This window comes from Rissa tridactyla, chromosome 5, assembly GCF_028500815.1.
Source record: "Rissa tridactyla isolate bRisTri1 chromosome 5, bRisTri1.patW.cur.20221130, whole genome shotgun sequence".
In the NCBI taxonomy this organism is placed as follows: domain Eukaryota; kingdom Metazoa; phylum Chordata; class Aves; order Charadriiformes; family Laridae; genus Rissa; species Rissa tridactyla.
Genome location: NC_071470.1, coordinates 49,861,188 through 49,878,476, shown reverse-complemented (window position 1 = coordinate 49,878,476; position 17,289 = coordinate 49,861,188). Strand labels below are relative to the sequence as shown.

Sequence of the window (17,289 nt, the reverse complement as noted above, 5' to 3'; positions counted from 1 at the left end):
CAGGAGGCACCGCGTGCGAAGGGACGCGACGCGCATGCGCAGTCGCGCCCGCCCGCCCCGGCGGCACCGGCCCCGCCATGCTCCGCCTGGCCCCGGCGCTCCTGGCCCGGCTGGCCCGGCCCTGGGTCCCGGTGCTGCGGCGCGGGGCGGCAGCTGGCGGCGAGGAGGAGCGGTTTGTCTTCCCCGAGTACGAGCCGGAGCTGAGAGAGGCGGCGATAGCGGCAGCAGCAGCGGTGCCCCGCCGGGAGTCGGGCAGGGAACGGAGGGAGCGGCGGGAGCGGCGGGAGCGGCCCCCGGTGGCGGCGGTGGGGCGGCCCGACCCCTCGGTGCCACCGAGCGGCGTGAGCTGCTCGGGCTGCGGGGCCGAGCTGCAGTGCCGAGACGGTACGGCGCCGGGTTTCGTCCCGGCGGAGAAGTACCGGAGCCTGTCGGAGGGCCCGGCGGGGCTGCGGGGCGCCGTCTGCCAGCGCTGCTGGCTGCTGGCCCACCACGGCCGGGCCCTGCGGCTGCGACTGCCGCCCGAGCAGCACCGGGAGGTGGTGAGCGCCGCCCTGCGCCGCCCGCCGCGCCACGGCCGCGGCCCGCTCCTCCTCTACATCCTCGACCTGCTGGAGCTGCCCGACCCGGTGCTGCCCCAGCTACAAGGGCTGCTGGGCCCCGACGTCCCCGCCGCTGGGCTGCTGGTGGTGGGCAACAAGGTGGACCTGCTGCCCGCCGACTCCCCCGGGCACCTGGGGCGGCTGCGGCAGCAGCTGGCGGCGGCCTGCGCCCAGGCTGGCCTGCGCGGGACCCCGCTGGTGGATGTCCGGCTAGTGAGTGCCAAGACGGGCTTCGGGCTGGAGGGGCTGATCAGCCGGCTGCAGCGCTCCTGGAAGTGCGCCGGAGACGTCTACCTGCTGGGCGCCACCAACTCCGGCAAGTCCACCCTCTTCAACAGCCTGCTGCTCTCCGACTACTGCAAGTCCCGTGCTCCTGATGTCGTCGACAGGGCCACCGTCTCCCCCTGGCCAGGTCAGGGGATGTCACTCTGCCCATCGCAGCGGGTCACTCGGAGGCCAGCTAATCCTAGGCCTCCTGCAGGGCTGCCCTCTGCCACCCCTGGGGTGGGGGGACCTGTCCACCTGGCCAAGTGGGTGGCCACCACCATGAAGCATCACCATTGTGGGCAGCGAGCTCCAGTGCTGCGCCGTGCTTCAAATCGTCACCTTCCTTAGGGTGGGAGGCACGCACAGAGGATGATGTGCGTCTCCCAACAGTAGGGAGATTACCCCCCCCCAACAGGGGGCTGGTAAACCAGAGCATTGCGTGCTCCCCTGGCAGCGGGGACAGTACCCAATCTGTGTGCCTTGCCATCTCCCTGTCAATTAGGGGTGTCCTCCAGCCTCAAGAGAGACTCGGAGGTGGACTGGTGAGCACCTGTAAAACAATCGTAGGCCAAACCAAGCTGCCTGAAGGTAGGAGTTGCCAGGGGTCTGTTAAGTCAGTCTTGGTACCACTTGGCTTTGAGACCGGTTTCATCAAACCATGGGTGAGAGCAGATCTCTAGCAGAGCAATTTTTTTTTTCTTGTTCTGCAGAGCTTAAGTGTGCCTGGCAGTCAGAGGCCCAAACCTACCTTCTGTTTTTTTCCAGGAACAACACTGAACCTGTTGAAATTTCCAATTATTAATCCTACATGTGACAGGATATTCCGAAGGCAGGAGAGGCTGAAAGAGGAGGCAGCAAAAACAGAAGATCAGCTAAGCAGTGAAGAAAAAAAGTACCTTAATCAACTTAAAAAGCAAGGTTACTTAGTGGGTGAGTATTGCCTCAGTAAAGGTGTCGTCCCTCTGCCCTGATGAAAATACTGTATTACACAAAGGACTGTTAAGTCCTTAATTTGCTGTACAATCCAGCTGGTTTTGGCAAGCAATTTCTTCCCACTCTGAAAGAACTCATTTCCATTTAATGATGGGAAGAACATGCTATCTGTAGTAGCAATAAAAAAATTCCAAACTTGTGTTTGAGTTATTTTGACCAGTTTTTGTTCCCTGAGTAATGGGTGCAAGACCTCTAGCTCCTTCATAAGTAACTTCATCAGTATTTCTTTTGAGTACTTTTTTTTAGCTGTTGTAGTAGCATTGCAGTGCACCTCCCATCAGCATTTGCTAACCTAGTTCAAACAGCTTAGCAGTTTACAATGATATTGCATTAATAGGTAATCTCTCATTCCCAAAGAAAGAAAACAAGTTTCATTTTTAAAAAATCACATTTTGGCTGCAGGCCACAGTGGTTGTACATCATTTTAGTAAGTATCCAAGAGAGGGAGGTGCCGGAAGATAGCTCTGATTTTCAAAAGTTCCGCGTTTGACAGTCTAAGGCACTGAAAAAAGGGCTTTACTGTAAAATGGAAATAATAGACTGTCTGTGATCTGGTCCCTGCTAAGGTTTTGGCATTTGAGGAGTGCTAAGCAAGAATTATAGAAGGGATTTCTTAGCATCTTGGCTTATGAATGCATAAATTTCTACCCACGTAGCGTCTTTATCACCTTTATATTACCAATGTATGTCTCTTTTAAGCAAAAAAAGGGACAGATGTCCAACTGAAGGAAAGGCACATTAATAAATTAATTACCAGCAAACCTTTCATTTTAATCCAGGAAGAGTTGGAAGAACATTTCAACAGCAGAAGTCTAGCCCTGTGGTTGACTTTGACCCTGACATGCTCTCCTACAGCATAGACGAAGATCCCAGACATTCCCCTAAGAAGAATGAGGAAAGGGAGGAGTTCACATACAACGAAGTGAAGGATGCTCGCTGGTGTTTTGATACTCCAGGGATTGTAAAGGAAAACTGTGTAGGTACCCTGTGGTGCTGTGTTTTGGGATGGACAGGGTTTGGGAGGACTGTTCTGCCTTAGCTGTGCATGTGGGAGAGTGTTTCTGCTGCAGTCCTGGGGTTAGGATTCTTTTGGTTTAGGCAATTGTGTTAAAATGTGGTTTGTATTTACTTGTGAAGCGTTCATTGTTTTAACGCTGTTGCATTTCTGATTAGTGCATACTGTGGTCTTTGCAAAGGAATTGTATGACTGCATCATCAAATTTTCTTAACATCTAAATGAAGGGAAGTAAGAGAGAGTGCTGTAAGCAAGTTTATACCAGCATCACCCAATGAAAGCTGCACTTTTTTATCTCTACCAGCCTACTGGAAAAGGTGGAGCTTGGGAGGATAACCAGTGTGCGTGACTGAACCAAATCTTTGAGAAAGTATTCTTCTGAAGCTAACAGGATCTGCAGTGTTCCTGTTAATAGCTCCAATACGTCAGGCCTACCTCAGTCTTTCAGTAGAGCGGTGGCTCTGAAGTTGGTGTTGATTAGTGCACACATCCAAAAAAAGTAGTGTTTTGATTTTTGGTCACTTTGATATCTATGCAGAGCTGGAGGTCGTCTTTTTGGGAAAGTTAAAAAGTGCAAGGAGATAGGAAAGTTCTGAAAAGAAGGAAGCACAAGAACTGTACTGAGACTGCACAGCTCAAGTGTTGGTGCTTCTTTCATAAACACTAGAAAACTATTGGTTTGCCATATCTGATAGCTGGTTAGTGTCCACTGTAAAGACAGTCATTAGCTTAGAGACCTGGTTTGGTAACAGCTGGAGATTGGATATGTTCTTCCTCTCTTCTGAAGTTGAATAAATGTGGAAATAAGTGGGCTTTCCTACATCCAGAAATACCTGCCGCCGTTTCTAATTTTGATTATCCTTGCTGTGCCTTTGGAGAGCTACATGCCAAGTTTCAGATCAAATTTTGTTTCTGCAGTCAGTGTTCAATCTGGCTGGAGGACAAGCAGTTGGTCTACGTGACAGATTTTGGCAGGGGAGATTTCTAATTACAAGCAGGTTTGTGTGTTGGTTTTTAGTTTGGAAGAAGAGGGAGGGAAAGTGGCTGTTAGCATATGATGGAATTACATTTTTGTCCTTACTCCTTGGAGGTTTGTTTTTAGCTGCATCCTCAGGACTCCTTCCAAAGCCGAACTTCTGGAAAGCAAGGAAAATGATTACTGATAACTCTGAGGTTTTGGGTTACGCGTTTCCAAACACATTAGCAGGGCAAAGCCTCATCATCTTTTAGAATTGGTGTTGAAGGCTGCCCTGACTTTCAAAAAAGATTGTCTGCTTGTGAACATAGGAAGAGCATTTGGGTCTCTGGCGGCACCACAACCCTTGTTAGTTTGGTCTTTTAATGCTGAATTGAGGTTAATCCTTATAGCCAGACTGCTACAAACTGGTATTTGCATGGCTGTGGCATGCGTGGGGGTAGCACAGTTGGAAGCATTTCCCCTGTCGGTTCCCTGTGTTTAGGAAAGAGACACCATCAATCTGGAGACTAGTTTTTTCCTTCAAGGCACTGCTTCCTGAACTTCGGTGCCTGCACATTGTTCCGTAGCTGGGTTTGAACAGTGCTTCTTCAGGAAGCGACTGGACTGCTTTGGCTGCAGCACTGCTAGTTAAGTTGCTGGCTTTTCATTAGTCTTTGGGGTGGATCATTTTACTGAAACAAGTTAGCACCTAGACAGATGAGCCAGTTAGGGCAGGAGATGGAAGGGAAGCGGGGAGGAGAGGAATACAAGCAGCAGGAGCATTTGGGAGCCCTCACAGATGGGAGAGCTTGTTTTGCTGTGCCCAGGGTAGAGATCAACACTGTGGGGCAGGCTGGTCATCCTGCAGATTGAGTGGTTTCACGGTCCAACCCAGCACGTCTCAGTGAGATATTTGAGACTAGCTTTGCTGTTAGTTTTGGTTTGGCACTTTGTGTTACTTCCCAAGTGGAATAACTCAAATGTTATAGCTGAAGGTGGTCTGCAGTTCGTGACACATGGCTGCACTCATGCTAAAGCATAGTAAATCTTGCTTGAGCTTGTTCCAGCCAGACCCAGGATTCCCAAATCCTTGGTCCAACAGGCTGCTGGCAGCTGTTTTACTTTGCTATGGACCCTGCATTGCTATGGAGATGGGTGACATCCCTGCCTCCTCACTTACTGTGTGGACCAGAATTGAACTGTTCTGTTAGACGTTTTTCACACTGCTCTACTTGATCTTTTTCCTCTAGCGATATAATACCAATATTAATTTCATCGTCCCCATTGAAACATCTGGAGTGAATTGTGACAGTACAATTTATATTGTAGGTTTTAAATCTCCTGACAGAGAAAGAAGTAAAGCTGGTTTTGCCAACAAATGCCATCATTCCACGCACCTTCATTCTCAAACCAGGAATGGTCTTGTTTTTAGCAGCCTTGGGACGTGTAGACTACTTACAGGTAAGGGAAGAAAGGATTTTGTGAGCAACTGCTTCATCTCTTGTTATAGTACCAGACGATAAAAGGCTTTCTGGGTAGCTTTCCCAGACCCTTTCTTTGCTGCTTTTGAGATCATTAATCTGTTAATGAAGCACTGCATAAAGGCAGAATGCCTTGGGATGGAGAGTTGCAGCTGATACTTGTTACCAGTGTGCATATTTTATATTGTATATGAATGCTGACAAACACCTTCAGCTTGATGTGCTTCCCATAATATACAAAGACACAAGGCAGGGAGGGAGGTAAGAAGGAGAGTGCCAGAATTAAGTTGGAAAATAGGTGGTTTCCTCCTTTCAGTGTTTCATGAAAGCTGTCTGACAAGAGAGAAAAGTGTGGGCGTTTTTCTTTCCTGACACAGACCTCTCTGAAGAATTTGCCCAAGGAAGCAATTAAATGTACTCGTATTTTAGTTTCTGTAAAAATATTTTTAAAAGGTGCTGTGTGTCATTGTCCCCGGCCTATTTCTTCCATTTATTAGAAATCTCATGCCATACACCTTTATGGAGTTGTGTGGAGCTGACCTCCCATGATGTTTCCTCTGGAAGGGGTGGTTTCTTCCAGATATGAGTCTAGCACTTATGATAATTCCTTTCTCAGTAGTTTCCTGTATTTTGGGAAGGGTGTGTGTGTATGGCTATTCCTTTGTTTCAGTCAGCTTCACCATAGAAATGTTGAATTGGTACTTTGCTGAGGACGCTCTTGACCTGCCAGAAGAAAACCGGAAAGGTGAGGGGAACAGGATTCTGTAAGTAATAGTGTACCAGGGTGGCAGGAGAGTTCCATCATAGTTAAGGTGAGAATCCAGAGCCCCAGCTCAAAAAAGAGCTTGTCAGTACAGAGGAGTAATACCTCACTCAGGAAAAAATGCTGTTTGTGGGGAGAGCAACCGAGCAGAAAAAAAAACACCTGCCTTTATCCATATGGCCTTGGGCAAAGCACTTGGAAAAGAACTAGGCATGTTGTTTGAGCGCTATCAGGAACTCAAGAAAGCACCTGAATTTGCATCCCTGACAAAGTAGGACAACGATACAGGTGATGACATCTTGCTGGCAGTAAACACCCTGTGCAGAAACACTGCAAGATCAGGCCAGCCTGTGAGCGTGGACGAGACCTCTCACACGATGAAGAGGACAGGGCAGGCAGTCCGGCCACAGGGCTGCCTGAGGGGTGATTTTTGTTCTTGGGAGTTGTGGAGGATGCAGATGATGTTGGCAGCCTGGGAAACCTGAGGCCAGGGTAAAATAGTGTCACACCACCTCTTGATGAGAACAGGCTCAGAGACATGTCCAGTGCAGCAGGGCTGGCAGTTAGGCTTCGTGCTAAAAGCCTGTTCTCCATGTAGTGGTGCTCCTAGCAAGCTCAGCTGTGCACATGTAGGACCCCAGAGACTCTCATTATCTGTCTCAGCCCATTGCTGTATGCGCCATGCCTATCTTCATCCTCCAGAGACCTTGAAGGAACACAGTTGTGCTCAGACCGTGACAGAGGAGCCCCTGCTTCAGATTAGATCTGTGAGGAACTTGGAGGAATTGCTGCACTTGGGTTTCCTTATTTCAAGCTGCTAGCAGTTTGTAGATGTCTTTCCCCTCTGTAACCTTGTTTGCTTTAACTGCAAAAGTGACAAAAGCGCCTGCTGAAATTGCTCCACGTTCAGCCTTTACATAGCTTGAGAGCAGCTTGGAACCAAGTATGTTTTGATGAGAGATACATGTTAGAAGTGTAAAGTGATAGGAGAGAAAGCACCCAACATGAGACATTCATCACCTCTCATGTTAAATAACCACACTGAGTTTGTTCTTGGGAATTAAACTTGAGCAAAGATATCTCTTGGATGATTTCCCTGAGCTGAGCAGGTGTGATGGCAGGGAGTATGGTACTGGGGATGCTTTGAGGCAGGATGGTGAAGCCATGGGTGCTTCTCTCCTGGAAGCTGAGCTCCCCTCTTTATAAAAACCCTGGCTGCTCTGCAGTGACAGAGGCAAGGACTCCTCCTTGGACAAGGAAGGGACATCAGTCAAATGGGTTTTCAACGTGCAGGAAAGAAACTGAGCAGGAGAGTGCAATTCAGGGCTGCTTTTCTGTTAATATAAGTAACATCTTCCTCTTGTTATTTATTTCAGGGAGAAAAGCCTGCCTGGTTTTCTGTTGTGGCTTCTAATCTGTTGCCAGTCCACATTTCTACTCTAAGTAATGCAGATGCCCTCTACGAGAAGTATGGTGGACAAGAGTTTCTAAAGGTAAGAGGAGGCGTTGTCGTGGGCTCTTGGTTGCAGATAGGCAGGCTGTCCTGCCTGGTGAGGCGCCCTGGCTGGGCCACAATTGACAGGGAAAACCAGCACATGTCAGGAGTTTAGGACTTCTGCAGTGAGAGAATGGAGATCTGCAGTGTGGAACAGCCTTGCACAGTCTGCATGGCTGCAGCTGTGTTAGGAGAGAGCGCCTGAAATTATGTAATTCATCAGAGCTTCTGTTCCAAGCGATAAGATTGGCAGTGCTGTGCTCTCTGATGCTTGGCTTTTCTTGAACAGCCTTAAAGTGAAGGCAGCAATGGGGTTATTTTCCATGGCAAACTTCAGACTGGGGTTTCAGAAGAGACTGCAGTTGAAAAATGTACCTTTCTTATTCTTTCCCCCCTGGATCCTCTGCACATTCCTGCATATTTTGGTGGTCTGACTTTTTCCCTAGTATTGCCACATACTGTGTAGCACTTGCAGATTGATGGGGGACAAGGTGAGGTGTCCTTGTGCTGGCAGCTGAATTCCTGTGCGTGTCGAGAACAAGTTCTGTCACTCACATCAGGTTGGCTGGCTTGAGCCACCAACAGTGTCCTGTAGTGGACACTTCATCTTTGCTCACCCCCCAGTGATGTAATCCTGATTCTGCTCTTGGCAAACTAGAAGTAACTCCTGTAGGGTATTCAAGCCAGCTCTTATTTGGCTAACAACAGTCTAATATCTTTATTGCCACTTGTGCTGTGCTGTTATGGTTTGAGGAACCTACAATAATTTATTGTCGTTTAGACAATTACTGTATCACCCAATGATTCCTTCCCACCCAGGAAGGGGAATCGGGAAAAACAAGGAAACACGAGGATTGAAATACAGACAGATTTCATAGAATAAGACTAGATAATTAACATTAGTAATACTAAAGAACCAATATTGATACCAATATAAAATATACAAGGTTTATACTCAGCCAATTCTATCAGCAGGAAGCTGCGCGCTCCCGGCAGTGGGCAGCAAATGTCGGACACTGTGAGGACCATGGCTTCGGGAGGAAGGAAAGGGCTCAGGGGTCCAGCACCAGGCCAAGAAGTTCTCAGGATTGCAGCCATCATAGAAGAGAGAGAACTTCTCAGCAAACTTTCTAATTTATATTGAATGTGACCTTCGTGGTGTGAAATAATCCTGTTGGCCAGCTTGGGTCAAGTGCCTGGGTCTTGCTTCTCATCCCTGCACCTGGTGAGATCGAAAACACTGAGACTTTGAAACCCACTTCCCATAGCTGGCTATAAAGTAAATATTTTCACAAATTCAGATGCTAGAGTCTTCTAAAAGTGCAGTTTTACCAAGCATTAGCAGAGAATTTAGTCCTGTGTCACTCAAACCAGGATATGTGCTTGCCAGTTTAAGGTAGGAGTGCTGAAGCATCTCTTGATGGTTAAATTTTTTTCTCCATGTTTTGATGTTAGGTTCCCATGGGTGGGGAAGAGCGAATGAAAGAGTTCCCCCCGCTTGTCCCTCAGGACATTACACTGAAAGGAATTGGTGCCACTGAGGCAGTCGCAGATATCAAGCTTTCCTCTGCAGGTAATTTACTATTTCTTCATTAGTTTGCTTTGCAGGGTCTGCATCCTAGAAACATTGATGGGAAGAGGCCTCTGAAGGGATGAAGCTGTATTTCCTGCTCAGAGCAGGACTGTCACCAACACAAAATGGGGGCAGCCATGACTTTGTCCGGCTGAGGCTTGGCAACCTCCAAGAATGGAGATTGACAACCATGCTTGTACAGGATGACCACAGTGGAATACTTTATGCTCTGGCTGCCATAAAAGTTCCACAGCATCAGGAATGGCTGTGACACTGTCTGCTGTCGAGGTGAGAGGAGAAGGGCCATGGATTGGAAAGCTTTATTATTGTGGTTTTGGTCATTCACACCTTCTCTCTGAAGTTCACCAGGAAAGAGGTGTACCTGGGGAGAGTAAGATGTGGATTCAGGTGCTGCCTTCTATTGGGAAAAGGCTGGATATTACCTTTGAGCTTGGTTTCTCAAACAAATCACACCGGAATAGCTCAGGTTCTTAGCCAGTACAGGAGGCACTGAGTTTGCATCAGAATCCTCATTCTGGTACTAGCTCATCTTGCTGACTGTCTGTATTTTTTTTTGGCTGTGCAGGCTGGGTGGCAGTGACGGCTCACGCGGAAGAGAAACTGCTGCTCCGAGCCTATACTCCCAAGGGCACTGCGTTGGTGGTGCGGGAGCCTCCCCTTTTGCCATACATCAGTACCATCAGAGGGGCCCGGATCCCGGGAACCGCTGCCTATAGGACCAAAAAGCCTCCTTCCCAGGTGGAAAACCTGAAAACCACAGGGAGGAGATAGCACTTCTCATCCTCTGAGCAAGGTAGAAGACAGAACAGCCTCTGGAGAACCTTGTTGCTGATTGATATTTGGGAGAGCTTGGACTACCTTTTTAAAAGCAGACGGGCACGTTTTTGGAAGCAGGCCTGGGGAGAAGTAAAGTGCCTGCTTCAGTATTCCACAAGCCCTGATCCAGCTACTGACCTGCAGGCATTTTTAATGAGCTGGGTGGCTGGTACCTTACAGTGGGAGGTGAAACAGCTTGTCCCTGGGACCTGCCAGTGTCTATGAGCAAATCCCTTTATGTGTTCGCTTTTGAAATACAAGATGGACACTCACCTGCCTGCCTGGGCTGCCTTTGCTGCTCATAAAGTAGGTCTTCTCTTGCAGACATGCTCCCACGGGTCAGAAGCTGTCGTCTTGTTCCTGCAGGCTTTATGGTGTTTCCAGAGGTGAAGGGAGTGGAAAGGAGCAGGGAATGCTCCAGTGTGGGTATGACCCTCCTAGTGGCTGACAGTAATTCCACATTGACCAAAAATCAGGTCCTTTCAGTCCTTCAATATCTGGGACAGATGAGGGAGTGCAACGCCTTGCTTTTGGACACAAGAAAGGTGAATTAATGAAAAGCAGGCTGTTCATATGCCTGGAGAGAAAACTTTTGCGACTTGCTGCTTTGATTTGGTTTCTGTAAGTTGTGTAAAGGTTTCTGAAAGCGAGGGCATAGAATAAAGCTTTTTCAAAGGCACTTACTCCGTTGTATCCTTTTCAAATTGCTGACACACTCTTGTGTGGGCATAAGCACCCTGATAACTACACACAAGCTCCAGCAGGAAGCCTAGTGTTAGAGGAAAATGTATCACGCCAGGTCTGACAGCTGAAGAGAGGTGAGGCTGCTGCAGCTCCGTCCTGCCACTAGTGAGGCTGAAGATGTCTTCCCAGTAGGCGCAGAGCATGCATACACACCACAGACAGACACACAGCACTTGGGAACGTAGACGGCACCAACAGCCGGTGTACACACATGCACATGCACGCATGTGGTGGATCCCTCCAGCTGCTGGGCTCAGACACTCAATCTGCCCAGAAACTGCTGGTTCCTGGATGCCATTCTCCTTTCTGATACCTGGGGATGTGAGCCCCTGAGGCCGCAGCCACACTCTGGTTGCTGGTGCAGCCAGCCTCGCACACAGACACAACTGGCCAGGACTCCCCTGGTGCCGTAGCCTTATGCTCTCCTACAGCTATCCAGGTGCTCTGACACCCTGAGCTGCCCCTTGGAGACCCCCACACCCCTTTTCTCCCTGGCCGTTTCACCCATTCTCCAGCTAGTCCAGCTTGATCTTCACTAACAGTAGCACACCCATTCCCACTTCAGTTTCTGCACCATGGACACACAGCTCCTACAACCCAGGGTCTGACTCCAGTTGCTGTCCTCGCATCCCCATGTGCATGCATGGACACGCAATACAGAGCCCTCATCTGGGAAAATCAGAAAGGAATTTAGTAAGGACACAGGACGGGTTGTGCAGGGCATGGCCAGACAAAGGTACTGACTAGCCAACTATTTACGCACAATGAGCCCTCTTTATCCCCTTACCCCTCTATTTCCCACACTTGTTCCCCAAATTACCTAAAACCCTCCCTTTTCCCACTTTTGATTCCTCCCCTGAAAAAGTCCTGCCCAAACTCAAAATGTTTTTCCCGTGCATCCCACGATGTGCTCCCACACCCCTAGATAGCAGTCCCACTTAGCCCAAAAGGTGACCTGGACTTAGGTAACGACACAGGCTTAGAGAGAGCATGCTTGAGGTTGAAGTGACCTCTGGAGGTCCTCTGGGCCAAACCCCTGCTGAAGCAGAGCCACCTAGAGCCAGCTGCCCAGTACTGTTTCAAGATCTTTTTTTACTATGTCCAAGGATGGGAGACTCCACAACCTCTCTGGGCAACCTGTGCCAGCGCTCGGTCACCCTCACAGTAAAAAAAGTGTTTCCTGATGCTCTGATGGCACTTCCTATGTTTCAGTTTGTGCCCATTGCCTTTGCTCCTGTCACTGGGCACCGCTGAAAAGACCCTGGCTTCATCCTCTTTGCACCCTCCCTTCAGGTGTTCATATACATTGATGAGATCTGCCCAAAACAAAGACTTATGGTAATGGGTTTCACTCCTGGACAGAGGGGCTGATGGCTCTGCAAACACGGTCCTGAAAGGACCCCAGATGAGGTGTTCACTCCTCATGTGTCCTTCAGCTGGGTTCTGTCTGCCAGTGTGCCCCTGTGCAGCTCTAGGCTTGTGCAGGTGGGCCTTTGCTGGGCTGATGGCCCCGATGGTGAGCCTGGGAGTAGCTTGGCAGGGCATTATTTGGGCTTCCCCTCCCACCACCGTCTCTGTGTGCTCCTTTGTGGGTGTGGAGCCTGGGCTGGAGAAGTTGCTTGAGCCTGGATGATGCTTAAAGATGCCTCTTCACTGGCCTGCACTGCAGCCATGCTGAGACAGCTCAACAGGGCCAGTCTGCAGAATCCCGGTGCTAGCCCCATCTTGCTGCCAAAAATTACATTTCCAGCCAGAGCTAACCATAGACATCGGTTTTTACTTACTCTGTCACACAGATACACAATGTTTATGCCTTGAGGAGAACCTGTCTTGTGCCGGTAACACGCTTCATTGAACAGGGGGGTGGGGGGCATGGGAGAAAACACTGGAAAGCAGAAGCTTGGACCTCCTCATTTGTTGGGGTTGTGCGGGGCAGCCCGAAGAAAGCAGGCACGGAAAGGGGCATGGCACTCTCAGCTAAACTGGGAGGCAGGAAAAAGGTCTGGCTGCGGTCTGTTCAAACTAGCTTGACAAATCCAAACCAGGCATCCCCTATAACATTCCTGCGCCGCTGTACGTCTGGGAAAGACGCAGCATGAAAGGCAAACGGCTCCGCATGCAGAACGAGTAACTGGAAGACCTGCCTCTGTTACAGCGGTGGTCCTCAGCCCAGGGGCTGGACGTGAAAAATTGCAGACAAGGCAAGTGATTGTTGTAGCAGGTCCCCTGTTTTTTTGGGGGAAAAAAAAAGCATTTCACAAGGATGGGTGGGATCAGGGGGTGCTGGAGATGTACCGAGGAGAAAAGGCTTGCATGATTCCTGTGCCCAGCATCATTTTGTGTCCAAGCTGTAGGTGCAAGTGGAGAGCTGGGGCAGCGCAGGGGCCTGGTGTTGGGCAGGTGTTGGAGGGCTTTCACAAAAGCTGCACCGTGCCACGAGAGCAGCATCAAGCCAGCAGCAGCCCCAGCTGGGAACAAACATGGATGCTCCGGACAGATGCTAAACCTCAGCATGTAGGAGGTTGTAATGTGGAAGCAATTAGTGCCTCATTGAAAGCATAGACATGCCTTTTATGAGCTCCCAGGGCTGAATTACACCAGAGCTGAAGACCAGCTTGGAAATGCTTCTCAAAGGGAGGACTCATGTCTGGTTTATGCCAGACAGCCTGAAAGGTAAGACAATTTTTGCCACACCAGTGGACAGCAGCTAATTTAATTTTAGAACAGGAGCCAAAAGCGAAGGTGGTTTGAGTCTGTGCGCAAACTGAGGCATAAGGAAAGGGCTGGGAAGGTCCAGCCCCCTTGGAAGGTCTGCTCTTCATGGGTGTCGCAGTGCGCACCCTTGGGGTGCAACCACTTGTAGCTGCTCCGGAAGATTGTAATGAGGCAGCACCGCTCCGTGTGTTGGAGACCTGCACAAAAAAACCAGTTCATGGCTTAGGACGGGGTAGTTAAAATACAGGTAAAATCCTACAGAAGGACAGATTTGAACATCTAACAGCTACAGCTGGCTGGCAATGCCTTTGAGACGGTGCGGGGGGTTTGTGTGGCAGCACCTGGGGGTGTTTGTGTACCCGGAGCGGGGGATGCTTCCCAGCTTCCTGGCCAAGCGCAGAGCTGGGCTGGAGCGGGGCAGTGCGGCGTGCAGAACCGGGCCAGCCAAGGGAGGGCTGCACCTCCCCACCGCGCTGCAAGCAGGGACGTGCCGCTGCAGCTGGGAGCCCGTGGGTTGGTTTGCTTTGGCACGCATCCCATGTGGCGCCAGCTCACCCAAAAAAAAAAAAAACAAAGAAAAAAAAAGCGGCTTCCTTTCTCTGGTCGGTGGATGTTCTCTTTTTGGAGATGCTCATGGCAGGGGACCTCCAGCCTGGGGAAATGGTGTCTGTTTTTCATGGCAAGAGCAGAACAACTCCCATGTAAATTCTAAAATTTTGTCCACTGTTAACACTCCCAAAATAGGTGAGAGGTGCGTTGGGCCGTGAGCCTAATGGACCAGAAGTTTCGAGCATCTGCTTCCTGCTGAGTTTCCTGTGATTCACAGCTTGTAATTGCCCATAAACTCCCCTCACCAGCAACTGTCTTCACTGGTCTTGTAGCTAAAATGCTGGGGGTTGCCCAACATGACTAGTGCTGGAGGAGAAACTTGATGGTGGGGCTGTGTCTTGGTGGTGCATTGACCTGACCTGTCCCAGCGGCTCCTCTGGTGTCAGAGGAGACTTGTGTCTGTGCAGGTCAGCTAGCAGTGTCCTGAAACACCGGGGCAAATACTTGACCAGCTGCTGTTGAAGATGAGTTGGCCGTTATGTCCCATGCCACATATTGGGTGCCACAGTGTGGCTGTGGCCGCATATTTGAGTTATTCTGTGCCTCAGATCTCCAGTCCAGCCTCACCAGGCATCACCAAACCAAGAAAGAGGAGAAAAAGAAGAGAAAGAAAAAAAAGCCCTCAAACAATCAGGGTTATTCTGGCCAACTCTGAGCAGACCCACAGCTTAGTGCCTTTTGGAAGGAGTAGAGCAGCATGTGTGACCTTTATTAAAACCAGGACACCCAGCACAGCAACGGGAAAGGAGCTCAGCTTTCTTTGTGGTTTTTTTTCCCATGATTGCAGGGCTCAGGGATGCTGAAAAAAAAAGAGTGGATCCAGGCCGGATCAGAGGGCAGGCGAGCATCTGCTGCGCTGCCTGTGTGTTGGCCGGGGAGCGTGCCTGAGCACAGGGTTCCTGCACAGCCCCAGCTGCCTGTTCGGTGCGATGCTGCAAGCGTGTGCTCCTGAAATCTCCACTTAAAAAAAAGACTGCCCCTGGGCAGTTTCCCCTCCTGAGTTCCTGCTGAAGGCAGCAGGCGCCTGCACCAGCCCTTGGGAGGTGGCCCTGCTGCTTTGCAACCAGCCAGGGCGCTGCCGATGTCCCTGTCCCCCGCATCCCCACCAAGGGACCAGTCACCATCTTCCCACTCAACCTTCTGCCCCAATTTTCCTTATCTGTTTGTGATGGAAACAAGCCCATCCACAAAACTCCTCTGTCCCCTTACCTCCAGCACGGCTTTTGCTGCAGATGACAGCAGTTTGAGTGCTCTGACCTGTACAGAACGAAAGGAGACCAAAGATGGCCCCTTCCACCAGCCCATAGGCAAGGGACAGCTTCAGCCGCCTGGCTCGAGCCCAAGGGTGCCAGAGCACTGCCAGGACGTTGCCTTGCTGCAAGTCTGGTGCTTCCAGCAAAGGACAGAGATGCAGGGAACTGAATTTACCGAGCTTAATACAACCTGGCCAAGGGAAGGGTTTTGCCCTTCTAGAATTACCTTTTCCTATGTATAGATTATACACGAACAAGGTAAAGCCACTTGTGTCAGCGTGGCTAAGCTTTACAAACAAACAAAACCCAACCACCAAACCAAAATCAGGAAATTAGTGTTCGGGCTCCTTCAGAGCACCAGCAAAGCCCAAGTAAGGCAGCTGAACTAAGACATGAGCTTGCTCTGTCCCCATAAAAATGGCCAGCAGGAAGCTAAGCCATCCCCCTCTTGGGCTAACTCACCTTTTGGGCATCTCGGTGTGTGGGCAGGAGCTCACGCTGGCCTGCAAGGTACCACAGAGCCACGCACTTGTGCTCAGCTACCCCGTTCTGTAAAAAAACAACTTAGCATAAAGCAGCTTCTAAGGAATTTTTTCCGCCTAGCAGGTTTTATCGTGGTTTTCTAGCAGGAAAAACAACTAGCAGGTTTTTCTGCCAAGGTGCAAGGAGCTAGTCAAAGATAAGGATGACCTGACTGCAGGTTTAAGGGAAAATGGTTTCTCACCTTTGCCAACCCACTCATGTTCTCTCGTTTCAGCTAGCTTGTCCCCAGGACACCTTCCCGGGGGTGGGGGGCAGCACTAGCTGGTGGTACAAAGGGCAGGGTCTCCTCTATCGATCCCCTTTGAAATCATTAACTCACACAGCACAGGCAGAGGCACACAGGTGCCCAGACCCTGCCGGCTCCATGCCTCACTCCCAGAGCATTCCCCTTGCAGCCCGTGGGCAGGCTCGGGTACCACTCCTGCTCCCACTCCTTACACCGGCGTTACCACAAACTGCATACGCGCTGGCTACAAGACTTTGAGGGCAGCAAGCCCAAACCTGCCCCTTAGCCAGGGGATGCCAGCCCCTGCCACCCCGCAGCCCTCCAAGGCTATGTCCCATGGTAGCAGTGCAGCCTGCTCTTTGCTGCTGGACTACTAACCGCTTGGCTCAGGAGCCCAAACTCCCACCGACAGACTCAGATGACTCTTGGGGGACACCACTTATGAGAAAACATCTAATCGGAGAAGACAAAAGTTCAGTTCTTATGCTTTGAGGAGCATCCCATATTGTTCAAAGCTGCAGCAGCTGCATACACAAGTATCCCCACAAGTTCATCAAATGTCATTTGCCTTGATCCCTTGGCAAAAAGGAATTGTTCTGCGTTAGTAGGAGGTAAGAATGACCAAGGCCTAGAAGGCAGGTTAGCATCATGGGCTTATCCAGCTCAGGTTTTCAAGAAGGGCCAGGCTGGCAGAGAGACAAAAAGTCACCCTTGCAGGCCATACCAGACTCCACCGCCCTCAAGACATTTCCAATAACTATATAGTCAGTATCAAAGCCACAGGGATGATGGGTGACTGTCAGTTCCCCAAATGAGACAGCACCAGAAACCTGTATGGAATGCAGGAGGAACTGCCACCTGTATTACCGCTGACACTCAAATTTAAAATCCGCAGCTTCCATCAAGTTGCATTTCTTCTCTCGTGGCAGGGAATATGCCTTCCAGGCCCATCAGGCCTGTCCTGCCAAGTTAGAGGCAGGACCAGCGTTAAGTTTGAACCTCCTCCGTATGCGTGCATCTCCCACCTTGTGCCCTGCCCTCACTGAAGCGGGCAGGGAATTGAATACGAGTATGTTGAAATGGAAAAAGAACGTATTTTCTGGTGCCGTTGTCCCTGGTGGCTTGAGGTCGTGAAGAGCTCTGTCGACGGCGCTTGCACTGCTCCTGCCTTTCGTTACAAACGGCTTTCATAGCCATTAATAACTGGGAGATAGAAGC

At 50.1% G+C, this 17,289-nt stretch overlaps 1 protein-coding gene across 4 annotated transcripts; it reads left to right on the top strand.

Moving 5' to 3' along the window:
• Positions 1–49: 49 nt before the first annotated feature.
• NOA1 (nitric oxide associated 1) lies at positions 50–10,664 on the top strand. Of its 4 annotated transcripts, none has more exons than XR_008466688.1 (7): positions 50–1,011; positions 1,632–1,796; positions 2,639–2,835; positions 5,162–5,293; positions 7,453–7,569; positions 9,168–9,432; positions 9,731–9,855. XR_008466688.1 is itself a non-coding variant. In XM_054203369.1 (7 exons), the coding sequence occupies exons 1-7, from the start codon at positions 78–80 to the stop codon at positions 9,934–9,936; spliced, it is 1,773 nt and encodes a 590-aa protein (XP_054059344.1). In that variant the 5' UTR covers positions 50–77; the 3' UTR covers positions 9,937–10,664. The 4 variants fall into 4 exon arrangements, 3 of the variants coding, with proteins under 3 accessions (XP_054059344.1, XP_054059343.1, XP_054059345.1); XM_054203369.1 differs by lacking the exon at positions 9,168–9,432 and adding an exon at positions 9,027–9,144 and having other exon boundaries at positions 50–915; positions 9,731–10,664; XM_054203368.1 differs by lacking the exon at positions 9,168–9,432 and adding an exon at positions 9,027–9,144 and having other exon boundaries at positions 9,731–10,664.
• The last annotated feature ends 6,625 nt before the right edge of the window (positions 10,665–17,289 follow it).

What these genes read in the sequence shown, in the direction of transcription:
- NOA1 (XM_054203368.1), top strand. Translation starts at nt 78, where the DNA reads ATGCTCCGCCTGGCCCCGGCGCTCCTGGCCCGGCTGGCCCGGCCCTGG. An exon ending in AAAGCAAGGTTACTTAGTGG is followed by an intron (nt 1,797 to 2,638) that starts GTGAGTATTGCC and finishes ATTTTAATCCAG; the next exon opens with GAAGAGTTGGAAGAACATTT. An exon ending in GACGTGTAGACTACTTACAG is followed by an intron (nt 5,294 to 7,452) that starts GTAAGGGAAGAA and finishes TATTTATTTCAG; the next exon opens with GGAGAAAAGCCTGCCTGGTT.